Genomic DNA, 16,279 nt, shown 5'->3' with positions numbered 1-16,279 from the left:
TGAACGAAAAGGCGCTTTAAAAAAACCCCAAAAAAACAGAAGTATCTTTAGGGGGAGGGGAACGGCTGAACGAGTGACCGTGTCTGGAGTGAATGAGTGTTTGCTGGCACATGTGACTCTTCACTGTTGTGGATCATTGTTTGGCCTTAGTTTACTGTCTGAGTGAAAACACCAGCAGTATTGATATGCTGCTGAGAGCCCACCACTGCAGGCCCCTGTAGATAATAATGCCTTATATATCACCGACTGCTGCCACTGAAGTTTGCTTTGGTAAAAAAGAAAGCTTGGTAATAACGGGGTCTATGTGTCCAACAGAACAGGGGTGTTGTTATCAGAGAGAAGAAGTTGCAGTTGAGGTTTGAAGATGGTGTTTTCCCATGACGCTTTAAGAAGCACAAAGAAGATGGTGATTTAATGCACCTGCCGTCACTCACAGCTACAGCGTTCAAGTGTTGAGGTTAAAGTAGGGAACAATGTCTTCATATCACATTGACTGTTCAGACAGCAGCAGCCTTTGCTCTCGTGTATGTTTTACGCCCAATAAATCAAGACCTTTACAGTAAATACTACCAGTGGCGTCTGGAGTGGCGAGGTTTCATACAAATAGTCCACAGTCAGCTGCCGATGATTCAGCTGGGGCTCACAAACAGGCCACCGCTAAAAGAGGAAGTGTTTACTTCCTAGGTTCTTGTTCCTGTAGGTGCATCCACTGCTCTTTCCCACTGCAGTGGACAAGGTTACAGTGACATAAACCACCACAGTGGGAGCACTGGTCTGCAGGGGCTTTAGCAGATAGTCCCAGTTTGGACTCGATGCAGTGATTATTTTTGGTTGTTAAAGAAAATAAAACGGTAGTGGTTTTTATATTCAGGCTACCAATGCTTTTTCAACATAGTTAATTATTTAGGTTACAGGACAATTAATTATATCAACACATAAATGTTCCCAAACAAAATGACCTTTACAAACATTGGATACTCTTAAGACTAAGACTGTCTAATTCAGTTTAGAGCCTGTTAAATTTTTACCATTGTTACGAGTCACTGATCACAAAACGTTGTCAAGAGACAGGCTGAGGATCGACGTAGAGTTGTCACTAAAACAGGAAAGAAAATCTGAGCTTCCTCTGTCCTTGATTGTTATCATTAAAATAACAGGGATTAATCAGTCTTTGTGTTGTTACAGGGACCACTGACATTTTTAAGACTTAAACGTTATTTTACGTGTTTAAAGATATAATTCACTTCCATTGTATCAATGACTCGGCTAATATTACAAAAGAAAGTCAATTGATGCCTTGTGGCCGAATGTATGACCCAACCAGGAGGATCCAGGGCTTCTCCTCGCCGCACATGCTCAGTGTGATCCAGCAGAGGTGAAGCCCGGCTACTTTCCTCATGAGCTCTGCGTCAGTACTGCTGTGGTGTTAATGGGCCCACGGAGGGGGTGTTAATTGATTCATTCTCCCCGCTCTCGTTCCCATTAACACCTGTTCCCAGGGTGGCGTGTATCTCTACAGACTCCACCCTGCTCCCCCAGAGCCTCCCATGTGTCCCTGTTCCCTCCCTGCTGTTTGACACCATCAGAGGACAGGTGGCAGGGAGAGCCCCAAACCGAGGCCAGGATCACATGGAGGACGGCAGTTACATCTGAGTGAGCTGAGAATAATCTTGTATATTAATCCACATCTTCCCCTCCACCTTGTGTTCACAGCATTCGCAGTGTGATGCAGAAGTACCTCGAGGAGAGAGATGAACTGACGTTTGACAAAATTTTCAACCAGAGAATTGGTAAGTCTCAACTTTTATTTTACATTTAAGGACCGGTTCAAGTGCTGCAGACACAGTAATAACATTACACCGACGCCACGCTGACTCAATAACACAACATCTGAAATCTGAATGATTTGACTATGATCATATTACCTCTGTCCTACTGAAGACACTCAGATTAGACAAAAGGTCAAATAATAAGACAACTAGAATGTATTTAAGTTTCGGACATTTTTAGACTTACAGAAATGATCTGAATCACGGCCCTCATCTGTGCCATACGGACATCTGTCTGTGTTGTTCACCCAGCCGTTGCATAAATTTCTACATAAGAGTTCTTAACAGAGCTTAGAGTTGTGTTAGCGAGCAGGATGTTTGTGTAGTTGTACTTCACTGGTTGCGAATCAAGACCCTCAATAATTGGAGGATGTAGCTTGTACCATAATGTGTCAGATTCATCAAGATTCCCAGAGTCCAGATGACTTTGATTAATTGGACTCAGGATTGATAAAGTGCTGTCTGGTGCATGCTGTACAAACAACCTACATCTGGATTTCTCCATGCACAACATGGATTGGTTGTGAAGTGAAGTGTTAACTCTGCTGTTATCGGTCTCTCTGGAGTTCATGGTTGCTGCTGTAGGTCCAACCAGACCTGCAAAAGCTCAAAAGACAAAGAGCCATCGATCGCAAAGTTGCTGCTTGCTAGAACTCCACCTCGTGAACGCTTTTAGCCTGATGTCTGCAGTCACTTCTCCCCGTGTGGTTGTTGGCTGCGGCTGTTGTTGTGGGCCAGCTCTGTTTGTGTTAGTGTCGGCGCTGTTGATGCAGAGGCTCGGCGCGCAGCGTCACGTTTCCTGCTTCCTCCTGCCCTCCAGTCAGCAGCAGCGCCTCTGTGCTGGCTCCTCCGAGTGTTTCCATTCTGAGCAGACGGGCGTCGTGCCAGAAGTTGTGGCGTACCAGGGGACCACAGCTGCCCTGCAGGCTCCTACTTGGTTTACTTACTGTTCTAGGTCTCAGCCCCCCTCTGAGAATAGACTGCGTTAATTCTCCCTTCCTCCTCCTCCTCTTTGTCTTCAGCCCTCCCTCTGTCAGACTGGCGCTCTCCGTCTTTCTCGTTGACTCTCGTGTTCACAATCATCGCCTCATCCTTCTTCTCCTGCACTGTGTCTGTGCACGTGAGTGTGTGCGTGTACATGCCAGACAGCCCAGTGACACCCACCTCTCCAATATTGTTTTAACACATTTATTTTTACTTTTCAACTCTTAGTCAGTTTTTCAGCAATTTCGATCCACAATTGTTGGAATGAAAAAAATCACCTCATATATATTTTCATGAATGATAAACCTGTAAATTAAACCTTTTAGAGCAGCATTGAGGCTTTTCCATTTTCATTCTCTGGGCTTTCCTTACAAAGATGTAATTTAAAAAAAAAAAAAGTTAATCAAGTCACAAACCTGGTTATCTGCTCTTTGTCCTCAAAACACAGCTGCCAATAATTTCAATGTCAGTCAGTTCATGTTCCTCATCTATAGTGTTTTCTGTTACTGTGCCCCCCCAGCCCCTCCCTCCAGTTGCTGCTGGTCATTATGTCCAACTCTCAGGTCTCATTATCTTGTCTACCAGAAAACACTTGGCCAATCATCGTGCCCTCGGGGCCTCTGGGATGTTTACAGTCCAGGTAATCAACAGGCAGTTGTCGCCGTCTTCACTTCCTGTGATGTCACAGTCGGTTGGTTTCACTGGAGCTGAGTAGGCGGTTCCAGCTTTTAGTTGTCTGGTGTACTCATCAACGCTGCTGATGCATTTTCATCGGTATAATTATATAGGAAATGTTTTATTATTAGTGAAAACTGACTACGTAAACTGCTGTGCAGCATTCTGAATGAGATGCAGGAAACAACATTGTGATTCATTTTGACACTCATCAGTATTTCATGTTGGAAAAAAAAAAAAACAAACCTTAAAGATATTGATGTGATCTTTTTTTTTTTTTTTTTTTTTTTTTTTTTTTTTGGCTGGTGTCTGTCCCAGCAACAGTACAATATGATAACCGGGCTCACTGGTTTTTCCACATGGCCGTATTGTGGTTTCAATAATATTTAGATTAATTTTGAATCTTTAATAGTTTAACAGATTTAACAGCTTCTCTGTTTGTAATTTAATCATTTTAGGGCAGCAGTATGACTCTGTAAATTTGATTTTTGCATTTTCATTTTAATTTTTACTCCAATAACACATGTATAGTGAAATTACGTCTTCATTTGGAAGTGTTATATTTGTTTTATATAGTTGCCTCCAGGCTTCTGTTGAGTGTTAATGGGAGGACTCAGTGCTATGGTTGGTGCAGGGAGATGCCCATCAGTGCATCGTTGTGTAATTGCTGATTGCTGTTGCTTTTCTTTCTCGATTCATTAGTAGAACAGCAATCTGAGAGAAACTGAGGCCACCTGGGTGCTGCACACATTTGAATGGCAAATGTATGTCAGTAGCAACAGATAACTGGCAAACTCTGTGAAGGTTCCTCTGACAGAAGTTTCAAATTCACATCAAGTGTCACACATTTTCACTCAGAAACTGACCTGAAGTGTGTTGTTTGTGTGCTTGTTAGCTTGTAACTGGCAGTGGCCAGTGTTAGCACTCGTGGCTAGGCTAACTCTGACACGCCGACAGGATCGGTTCTTTAACTACATACAAACGCTGAGTATCATTTTAGAGACAGGCCTTAACTTTGCATCACATTTCAATAGCGTGAGCTGATTTATTTGAATAACATTTCCAAAGTCAGACCTTTCCTTCTTCAATGGGACGAACAGACTAATTCATGCTTTAATAATCCGGCTGCTTCTGTTATTGCTGTGCCCTTCAACTCATTTCAATGCTGCGTTTGTGTGTTTGATTCTGACATAACAAGAGACCACAACACACCTGTCACAAATGGACAGACGCTGATTGGGGATCCTGTTATTTTAGTGAGGATTGTGGCTTGTGCCACATCCAGTGTGTGACTAAATTGTAATTTGTCAAGTTGTTGTGGCCGAAAAGTGCTGAACATCCCCATGGATGGTTAGCTTGTGTTGCATTAAGAGAGAGGTTGAACTGAGTCACAGGAAAATGGCCTCAAATCATTTGTCAATCTTCCGAATCTGTGCAGGAATACACAAGTCCAGGTAGTTTACTTGTGTTGAATCTCCTTCCCAGTAGAAAGGGCCTGGTTATTCAGCTGATTCTGTTGGTTGTAGCGAAAATTGAAAGTCGATTTCCTGAATTGTCAGGAGCTCTTCTCTGACTTTGCTTTTGATTCTAGTTCTCATAACACATTTTGTTCTCAAGCTCAACATGTATTGGTAGCTGTCATGACAACCAAGGTCAGGAAGAAAACACTGCAGCACCACTAAAATGTAAATCCTCTAATGCAGAGGCAGGTTGTTAACTCATCGGCGCTGTAGTCTGGAGAGTGTTTTTAAACTTGATTTCATTGTCTCCAAAATGTGGACATAAAAGCCAGGAGGCATCACAACCGGACTACAAGACTGTTAGCTTCAGTCACATTTCCACTGTAATGTCTAATCGATGGCAAACACTGGAGAATCAACAGTTAAAGGCAGATGGATGAGCTCTCCGCAAAAAGAAAAACTGAGCATCCTCTGTCTTCAGTTCATTAAAATAAGAGGAAGGCATCATTTGGCCTCGGAATTGTTACAGGGTTGGACGTGGGCCGCCAACATTTTTCAGATTTTGTAGTGGGCCATGAGATGGAAAAGGTTGGTCTAGCGAGCGCCCTTTACTGCTGTTGACCGTCCATGAACTCAGCTGCTCTGAGTCCTGAGGGACAAGAGGCTTTTTTTTGTGTTGTCACAAAGCGGAGCGGATCCACATATCCAGACCTTAGCCCGGCCATGACTGGATCCCTCCGTGTGAAGTTCACTGCTGTAGCCAAAATCAGTGTCAGACAGGATGAGCATTATGTAATGGACACTCTGTACGACTCTAAATATAGCCAGCTGACTGGACACTACTTCACCTTGAACACTTAGAAGAAATATATGGTTTTCTACAGTAACCGCTGCTTTGAGATATTCAGCCACTTCACCAGTGTGTTTTGTCGTGAACAGTTGTCAGTCCTTCTTGGCCGGAGGATCATCACTTGAAGCACAGTGTTTTTGTGATAGACAAATTTAGAATCCGCCTGGTGACCTTTGTGGGTCAATGTTGCCCTGAGAAAATGGTCCTATGAATTCTGTGGCCATCCATACAGCCGTCTTTCCAGCAACGCTTTTTCACCACCGCCTCCTGTGCAATCCCAAGGCATTCCCTCCAATGAGTTCTGGGTCTACCCTTTTCTATCTATTTTTTATATTAATGCATCACGTAAATTCTGTTTAATGAGCGTGAACATTTGGAAATGTGGCCTTTAATTGTTCCAGTAGTAAAAAAAATGAACAAGATAATTGACATTTATGAAATCTTTAATTATTTTGTGATGACATCATCATGTCTTGTGACCCACAGGAAGTCAACGTTGCAGGAATGCAGTCATTCATAAAAAAAAGAAGAGATTAATAATCAAACAGTAAAATAATAACTAATGGAGGTTGTAGAGATGAGCCTCACTGATTTTTTGGAACCTTTTTTTTTTTTTTTTTTACTTAGATTGCATCATCCACGCCTCTCTGCCGCACAGCTCGTCCTCTGTTTTCATTCTTTAGCCATTTCTTCTTCTCCTTCATTCTTTCCAAACACTCGACACCTCCCCTCCTCTCTCTCTCTATCTCTATCGTCTTTCTCTTGGCATTCTCCCCCCTCCATCTGTCAGACTTCTGGAATGGATGATGGAGAGTTGTGTGTTGCTTAGCAACTGCAGTTGCCATGGGAACCCGACCAGAACTGCTGCATTTTGCTTGTCGACGGGGAGAAATGAAAATGATTAAAGAAGGAATAAAATAGGTGATGAGAATTGGAGAGTGGAAATAAAGAGGATGACTTAGGAAGGGGGGGGTGGTTAATGAATAAAAGACCTGAAGACCATCTCTCTTTTTTCCCAGAATGCAGCTTTTTCTTCCTACAGGACAGGATTTGTATTTGAACAGACTGTCCACGCCTCCAGTCTTCCTCACGTCTGTCCCTTTTATTCATCCATCATGCTTCACACCATCCTCACATCAAAGCAGTCTGATTGCAGTCAGTTGCTGGACACTACAAACTGCATAATACAGTAACTGCGCAATGATAAAGCAACGCAGCTCAAATATTTTCTTGTATTAAGGTCAACAAGCTCTGCAGCCAGTTATTTTCTATACAGCTCTTTAATTCTAACTCTAAACTTCATCATCCAACAAAAAGCAGCTCTGTGTGTTTCACAGAGTGAATTCAAACAACAGTTAGTATTCAAACACAATTCAAATATAAATGTTGATACTGGCTGAATAATCAGTCAGTGCTCAGCACAGTAATATCAACAGCTTCAAGTCATTTCAACACCATTCTAATCTTGTGTGTCTCACACCTCCAGCTTGTTTCTGTCTCTGATCTACACATGGTGACGATGTGACACTGGTCACTTCTGTCCAGTGACAATTCTGCTACAGTTTGTTTGAACTAAAATGGCTGCATCCTCACTGTTTCTCACAAAGAGAGAAAGTCGGCATCAGGTGCAGGAAAAAGGATGACAAAAGAATCATAATGAGCTGCAGAAGATGTAGTTTTCTATCTAAACTCACGCTCAGAGTTTAAGACTGTTAATAAAAACAAACCTTATTGAAGTCTATAGGAAAATGTCCTTCCTTCTCTTTTGTTTTATTAGCTCAGTAAACATTTACCTGTTCAGAGTATGATCTCAGGCTATTGTGTTAAACAAACCAGTGGTTGATGTTACAATGGGTTCAAAGCTCATGGTGGGCTGCCTGTAGGCTGTGCCTAACGACATAACTTTAATCCTTAAAAAAATAGAAAGAGGGGTGGAACATAAACATTCTCCTGGTACAGTTGTCATGAAGGTGGAAATTGGCTCCAGAGACCAGAACTCTTCTGTAGCAGACTTGTTCTGCTCAGTTTGGAAATGCTAACATGGGATTCTGTGCTGACTGACGGCTGAAGTAGGACTCTTTTCTGAGGAGGAACTGCAGGTTTTAGCTTCATGGTTGATGCTGGCTCGATGTTGTTAAATATTTGAGCTTCATCTGCTCAAACTGCAGCGCAAAATTTGCAGCTCATCCAACAACCGACTTGTTAATCATTCAGGTTTCTGCTCTCTGCTCAGCTCAGATGGAGACTTTGCACTTTCACTTTGCTGCCCACTTTCTACTCTTTCCTTGATTCTGTTCCCCAATCTCTTCAGACTTAATATGTCTGTCAGGCAGAGAGTCTTCTCGTCTGTCTTGCTTGTTTGTTTGAACAACTTGCTGACGCGCCCTCTGTTTGTTGATGACTTCATCTCTTACATCCAGTGTGTCGTGTCTGATGGTGATGAGGCTTGAGGTGGAGCGAGCTTGGATGTGATAAAGATGTTTGAATGAAACGGAGCAAGCGGGCCTGCGGTCCTGTTAGCCCTTTGGCGTGTGTCTAACCCAAGTGTGAGTAAATCCATTAGCAGGGCCTGGTTGAGTGCGTGTGGCCATCCTCACCACTTTCAGCTCCAGGTGTGTTTAATTTGATGAAGCTGCTTGAGTTAGCACAGCAAGTTGAGAGTGTTTTCAGCTGTGGTTGAGCTTTACATATTCAGCTCTGTCAACACTCTGAGTTGTTCCAGGATGAGACATCCTCTCTGAAATTTCAGCTCTCCAAACACTCCCGTGGTCATGAAGTCAGGAAAACTGCGTGAGTCAATACCATCTCATTATCATTAGAATAATGGCAGGCTGGTGATCTCCTGTTGCAGACATTTCATCATGGTTTCCTATGTTGAGTTAAAATTTAGACAAACTTGTTTGACACTTCCAGTGATTACTATTAAACCTGATGTTAAAACAGTTAGCTGAACAATTTGCCAATGAACAGAAGAGAAGGTGGATCAGACCCGCTAAGTACTCTATCCGAATTAGGTGGTCTCTTTTCATTTTCCCACAGACTTCAATACAAACTGACTTCTGACTACAACCGGTGGAGTCACCCCCTGATGGTCAGTAGATAGAATGAAGGCTCGTAAGCTTTGACTTTGCTCTCATTTGTAGTTAAGGATGGTCTTCGTTGTCACTGTGACCTCATAAAACATTTTCAGCCAAAACCAGAGAAGTGGTCTGCTGATTATGACGAAACGCTGTTAAATTCCCTCAGACTTAATCTGGACAGATTTAAAGATGCAAACCTTACTGGTTTTCCAGGGCGACAGTTCCAGTCTGGTGATGGTCTGTGTGATTCCTGGGGGAGCTGCAGGATCCAGAGAATACTTAAACGTGTTTGCTAATCGTGATGTTGTACTTGAATGAATGTGTTACATTGTGCAGTACATGCACAGACACACACGGTGCTGGCTCTGTTTCCACCAGTTAAAGGTCAGCGTATGTATAATGCAACACAGTCAAGTCATCCCCTGACTCACCTGACCCCCCCCCCCCCCCCCACCAAGAACAATCCATGAATTCAGTTGTAACAAAATTTTAAAAAGTCATTGTCACAGAGCCTTGAAAGAGAAAGTGAAGCTGAGTGACTGAGTCATGGAGGGAAAGAATTCAAGTCTCCACCACGTTCTTATTTAATAATGGATGTTTTCACTGGGCGTGATGTCGACTTGACACATTTCTGATTTCTGAAAGAAATGGCAGTAAAAGCGTGGTTAGGTGTGGACTTCCTGAGCATCAACACCGAAAGGAACAGAACGAAAGTGAAAAGACGAAGCAAAATATAACTCAAGTGAAATGTCTGGCGTTGGCTTCACGTGCACACTGGAAGCTGTGCATGTTATCTTGCTGCTGTCAAATCAATTTATTACAGAATCTGACTCTCTCATTTGTCTGAAGTTTGAAGCAGCTTCATCTGTGTGTTGGCGTGAGAAACACACAACATGTAGATTACACTTTTGACTTCCTTCAGACATATTTGAATCAGGAAACTATTGAACCCCAGAGGGAAATAGGGTAATGTTACAGAAACACAACAGCCAGAAAGAGTCAAGAATATGAAATGAGCTTGATTACAAATATACATATTCAAGATAAAGACAAAACAATAATGACAATGTGGACATAAAATAGTAATTCCATCACCCTTCCTCCAGTCACACGTTGCCACAGCTTCAGAAAACATCTTCAGTATCTTCCTCCTCTAAAAGCAGAGGTGGCTCGGGCCCTTTTTAAAAATCAAAAGGATGGTTAGAGAAGGAAACATCACAGAAATCAGAAACTAGCAGTTAGCACAGCTAGCATTATTTCTTTATTTATTTATTTATTGATGATACAGTGTGCGTAAGGGATCAGCTCACAAGGTTTAACAGACTGTTATCAAGGTGAAACTCATTTATTATCTTGATTATTGATCAGTCTGCCAATGATTTCACTCAGTGATCAGGGTGTGGAGACAGTCTCTGGTTCTGGTTTAAAGCTTCACCTGGTCTCTGATTCCAGCTCTTACCTGCTCAGGTCAGAGAAGTGATGATGGAAGGCAGAGGCAGTTAGACAGAACAAGCCAGCTCGGTATTTTTAGACAGTTCAGCTGATCTCACTAATGAGACAAAGCTCAGAGGAACTCGTGTCTGATTTGAGCTAGGTGTGTGTGTGTGTGTGTGTGTGTGTGTGTGTGTGTGTGTGTGTGTGTGTGTGTGTGTGTTTTCCCTGGAAGAGGCCATTTGTTGAATTAGCTGGGCAGTGTTGAAGTGCTCAGCGATTAAGGTTAATCCTTGAGTCTTGGTGATGTAAGAACTGTCGTTTTCACTCCCTCCCTCTCTCTTAATACCTCTCTGGCACGTTTCGTCCTTGCTGTTGAAAACCTGTTTGTGTGTTTGGGAAGGGTGAGGGTGTGGGGTTGTCAGTAGCACCCATTCTGCAAACAAGGATGCCCTGTGCACTCAGCTGTGAACGTACACCATGTGTGGATGCATGTGAGCCTGGATGTTGTCGTTGCAGTGGAGGGGAAATGATGCGTCACGTCTGGAGGAGAGATAAAGCCGAGGAAAGGAAGACGTGAGAATGGATGATAGTAGATGCCAGGCTGAAAACAAATGGCCTCTGCTCTGAGCTGAATCAGGGAGGCCACTAAACAGAAGTAAACGCTGCCCTGTTCATCTGTAAAAGATCATCCGTAAATTTGAATACTGAAAAATAAAACTGTTCACACAAATTTGATCACATTTTAATAGGATCTGTTTAAATTGGCTCCTGATCAGGGCTGCAGTTCCAGATCATTTCAATTACTTGCCAATTATTTTATTAATTAAACCAGTGAGAACCTGCAGGACAGTTTGTCACAGTTCCTGTTGGGTGAACCAGCAGTTAAACTCATGTTGAGTTAATGTCAAATAGACTCTATTTCTATATATCACTAATGTTTAACATTATTAATCAAATATTGAATAACACAATGCATAGGGTTAGGGTTAGGGTTTTACATTTTGTCTAATGACCCTCCAGGGCAACTCCACCAGTTATAAAACAAAGTCAGATTTTATTGAAGACTATGGGAAAATGTCCCTACATTTCCGTTGATTTTTAGCCCAGTAAACACATTCCTAATAACGTAATGGTCTCGGTCTAGTTATGGCAGACAACCAACAAAAAACTGGAGCCTTCAAAATGGTTGCTCACAAACCAAACTGACTTCCTGTCCACTTACAGCTTCATTTCCTGCATTACTATCTTGCCTGACAATGAAAATGGACGTGTTCTTGAGCTGGGATAATTTATAAGGTACATTTTTTCTAAACATAGCTTTTACCTTCCTCCACAGAATGGAGGCTGCTTTGTTTAAGAATTTGTGACATTTTCGTCTCCTCACATAGTTGGGACTGTTCTGGTTGACCCTGATGCATTGGGCGCGATGTCCTGCAGGGCAGTCAGGAAGGTTAATGCGTCGGACAAGACTTGTGGTCTGTCCCAGGAATGAGATCGTGTTAGCTGGGTATTTCTGCTAACACCTGATGCTAATCAGGTAAAGCCACAGAGAAGCAGGATCCCAGCACACGCCGACATGCAGCCTGTGCACACGTGTCTCTTGTCTCCATTGTGTCCGTCCTTTTGATCTCTGTCTCTGTCTTCGTTTCCTCCTGTGTCTCCACATCCACGCCACTGCATGGTAGTCATGGTGGCAATTTCCATGGTGATGGAGCATCTCATCTCTGCAAGCAATGCGAATGTGATATTATCCCCCTTCAAACCCCGCCTCCAATCCTGTCCCCCGTCCTGTCCCCTCCTCGTCCTCAGATAATGTGAGTGTAGATTTGACATGTTGTGAGATTTTCATCCGTTGTTGGTGCATTTAAGCACAACGCTGAGTGTCATCTTTAGCTAATAAAGCCCTGTGCTATTTTCTGTAATTATGTGTGTGTGTGTGTGTGCGCACGCTGCTGTAGCAGCCTTAAGAAGAACAACACAACCGCAATCTGCTGTGAAGGCTAAAACAGTAAATGCAGCTGCCCTTCTTTCGTGTTTGAGTAGGTGTTCCACTTGTTTACTTCGGTGTGTGTGTGTTGAACACACTTAAACAGTGTCACATCACCTTCTGGTGGCTTCATTAATCTGTCACCCAACATAGAAGTAGAATCACAGTTTTAGCAGTCAACTACTTTGATAATTATTCCAGATATTTGCTGAATCCAGAATTGTAGGGTTGTATTTTTTCTCCACAGTCTGTTGGTCGTTTTAATTGTTATCCAGAAAAAGTGTTTCTGTTTCCACAGAAATAAAATGAAAGTCGGACTCTCTTGTGTTTTCTTGCTGAAAATAGTGCAGCTCTTTCATCCATTAAAAATGAGTTGGCCCCCTTTTTTAATCATGTTTAAAAACCGTCTTATAAGTGTTAACCTGGTCTATTTCATTTGTTCCTTTGAGTAACTTTACTGATAACTTCACACATCACTGACTGACAGTTGAATATGAACCTTGGATCTCCACCAGATTTCAGTGGGAATCGGTCCAACGGTTTTCAAAGTGTTTCAGTCTGGACCAGAGTGTTGGACCAGCAGCTTCACTGTCGGCGCCAGCTCCTCCTACAGAACAACAGATTTTATCTCTGCTGTTGAGCTCGCTGTTGAACCAGCAGTGAGAGTTTGTAAAACAACATCAACACTGAGTAGTTTGTGTCATGTCCTCACTGCGTCGTCTCCTCTCTGTGTCCTCCAGGCTTCCTGCTCTTCAAGGACTTCTGCATGAACGAGATCGACGAGGCTGTGCCACAGCTCAAGTTCTACGAAGAGGTAAATCCCAAATGTCCGGCGCATGAATGAGATTAGTAGCATCACGGGATTAGGCCTGTAATCTCGTTCATTCAGATTTGGACCTCAGAGGAAGTGCTTTGCCTTGTTTTGGTGACCTTGTGTTGTGTTTGTATGTGTTTTTAGATTAAGGACTACGAGAAGCTGGACTCTGAGGAGGAGCGGTTGAGCCGCAGTCGGCAGATTTACGACGGCTACATCATGAAGGAGCTCCTGTCCTGTTCACATGTGAGGATGACTCTCTCAGATCCACACTGTCACTAATGCAGTCTGGGTCGAGCACACACAAAGACACAGAACAAACACCTGGTGGGGGGAGGAGGGGAGGCTGGAGGGTCACAAGATAAAACGAGGGCTGTGACATGGTGAACGGAATAAACACACTGCTGCTGCTGTCATTTCTCTACATGTCAGAACGTTGTGAAAAAACGTCCATCACCGTCCAAGATGACGTCATTAAATTATACATTTGGTCGGAGGGGCTGTGTAAAGCCTAAAGATATTCACTTTACAATGATATAAAACTTTTTCAGGCTTCAGATCCTATAAAAGGACACAAAAACAAAGCTCACACCACCTGATGGTGGCTGATGGTTTTTCCTTCCTCTGTCTCCTGTTTGCTCTTGGAGGGATATGTTTGGAGTTTGGTCTGGACCTGTATGTGTAAAGATCCTTGATCTAACTTTTTCATGATTTGGCGTTATACAAATAAATTTGATTTGATTCGGAGTCCCACACATCCCAAAAACCGTCAGGGCTGTCACCAGGAGTGTTGTGGTGAGGCTGTGTGAAAGCTTTTGGCGTCTTCATTGGATTTGAGTAGGAACTGTGGAATAAAAGATGCCATGTCTCCAGGAGTCGAACTGCGGTCTCAAAATTACAAACCATGCACCTTTTCCACCGGTCTAGATATTTACCTAAACAGCATGCAGAGATTTAGTCTCAAATCGTAACAAGGGCCATCACACGTCCCAGAAGTCACTGAACATAGCACCAGTCTCAGTCATGGTGACGACACAGCACAACGCATCACTTCCTGTTGCATCCATTGTGTCTGTGGTTTCAGTTGATTGTCTGAACCGACTTGGTCAGTGATTGATAGTTAACCTGCTGGTGACTGCTCAGGCTAACCCTTAGCTAACTAGCACCTTCACCCACATTTCCTCTCCCAGATGATCATTTGATGAAGCTTTGTAAGAAGACAGTGTCAGAAAATGGTCGCGAACAGTGTTTTAATTTGAGCTAATATCGAAATAACATGCACTTGAACTCAGTAGCTCTGTCGTCACTGACAGTTTGAGAAACGTTTCACAGGAAATTTTGACTCATATTCAAGGTTGATAATTGAACTTCTCCAGTGGCTGTCACAACCAATCTTCAGAGTCTGTGGATCAGTCCTGTATGTTTCAGAGTTTATTGTGTTGACATGATAAAGACAATCAGATATTTGGAGCTGATTGTTCATCATCAATGAGCAGAACTCCTGATCAGATAAAGATAGAAACTTCAGATCAGCTCTAGAACAACCCAAACACACGAGGAACATTTCTTTGGTTATTCTGCTTTACAGTTTTTATCAGGAAAATAAAGGAAAATTGTGTATGTGGTCTTAGTTTGTTCTTGTTTTCTGAGCTATTGATTACAGTGAACAATGTCTTTATTGAGTCAAAGTTAGCTGAGGTTGAGCTGATTCTGAATATGTGGAGACATTTTTATAAAATTCTAAGGAAAAACACATGATAAAAAATTAAGGCTCCTCAAGAGTGAGTTACAGCCAGAGAGACTGTAAATGTATTGGAATATAGAACAGTCATGGGAATTCCTTGCTTTGTGTGTGTCTGTCTGTCTGCCTGTCCGTCCATGTGTGTGTCCCCTCCCCAACAACTCTGCTCTGTCTCCCAGAAGCAGCTGCAATGAGTCCACCATCCAAACTCACCACAAACAACACACACAGTGCAGCTTTTGTCCTCCTGCAGGGCAACAGTTTTGTATGTAAAGCAAAGTTAGTGCTGCCATCTGAGGAGAGGAAGTCATTGAACCTACCGCCCACACACACACAGATATCAGCCGCCTGGTGTCCTGGTCGTGTCACAGTTGGGGACGTTTGCAGAAAGAAAATGAGAAGTGAAATTACTGTTGAAGCAGTGTTGTGTGTGTTTTTTTTGGGTGTTTTTTAAATGACCTTTCATTTCTTTTCTGTCTGTTTCAGCCGTTCTCCAAGAAGGCTGTGGAACATGTGCAGAGTCACTTGGCAAAGAAACAGGTTCCCCCAACTCTCTTTCAGGTGAGAGCCATCAACATGTTCAATGAATGAGTTCAGTCGTGGCTGTTATTTCCACCTGAAATAACCCTTTCCTGTAGTGATGACAGGTCAGGAACAATATAAATAGATTGTAATCTCCGATCTGGGTGTGTACACACACAGCCACACAATCATGTGCAGGTTGGATTTTATCTGCACCATCACATCACTTAGAGTCATTCAACAGACTTTTCATTTTCACTTAAAATCAAAACTCCCCTGCTGGGGAAAATAAGAGCAGTGCTATGGTGGCCCTGAGAGCTCAACACACCACAGCTTCAGCTAAAACATTCCATAAAACGTCTCCTTCAGTTCAACAACACAGGTGCTGCTGAAAATGATCACAACACAACGGGAGCTGTGATGAACCTGCTGGACACACTTGCTGTTCAATGATTTGTGAAATTTGAAGCTAAAAGCATTAAACACTCGTGATGAACATGGTTGTATAATAACTTTCTGTAACACGTTTTATACATACTATTTTTTTTAGAGCATGTTTACTGCAAAGCAGTCCATTCATTCAGTTATACTACATGTATTACAGCAGATATGGTGTCCTCAAACACATGCATGATTATACATCTTATCAAAGCCATTCATGTGTCTCAGCCTTGTTTTGTTTTTGTAGTAATAAAAGTTTTCTTTTTTTTTTTTTTTTTTTGAGCTCTCTGGGCCACTGTAGAAAGTTGCAAATAGCAAGTCTGTTTACATAAACAGAAAAAAGTTGTAGCAGGTTGTTAAGAAATCAGTGTAAACCCCACGGTGTGAAATCATTGTTCGATGGAGTTTATGAGTCAGATGAAGCAGAAGAAGAGGCAGTTTGCTGGAGGGGAGGAGTCTCAT

General features: G+C 42.6%; 1 protein-coding gene across 3 annotated transcripts in view; it reads left to right on the top strand.

Annotated features, from left to right (window-relative positions):
- The window catches only part of grk3 (G protein-coupled receptor kinase 3), a 43,989-nt gene that overhangs the window by 11,073 nt on the left and 16,637 nt on the right, over nucleotides 1-16,279 (top strand). For all 3 annotated transcript variants that reach the window (XM_029515542.1, XM_029515541.1, XM_029515543.1), the window contains exons 2-5: nucleotides 1,714-1,790; nucleotides 13,040-13,113; nucleotides 13,258-13,359; nucleotides 15,341-15,415. In XM_029515542.1, coding sequence (XP_029371402.1) covers nucleotides 1,714-1,790; nucleotides 13,040-13,113; nucleotides 13,258-13,359; nucleotides 15,341-15,415 — 328 coding nt within the window. The remainder of the gene's footprint in view (nucleotides 1-1,713; nucleotides 1,791-13,039; nucleotides 13,114-13,257; nucleotides 13,360-15,340; nucleotides 15,416-16,279) is intronic.

The sequence above is a fragment of the Echeneis naucrates genome, chromosome 12 (assembly GCF_900963305.1).
Source record: "Echeneis naucrates chromosome 12, fEcheNa1.1, whole genome shotgun sequence".
Classification (NCBI taxonomy): domain Eukaryota; kingdom Metazoa; phylum Chordata; class Actinopteri; order Carangiformes; family Echeneidae; genus Echeneis; species Echeneis naucrates.
The sequence above is the reverse complement of the archived record's forward strand: the minus strand, read 5'-3'. Positions and strand labels throughout refer to the sequence as shown.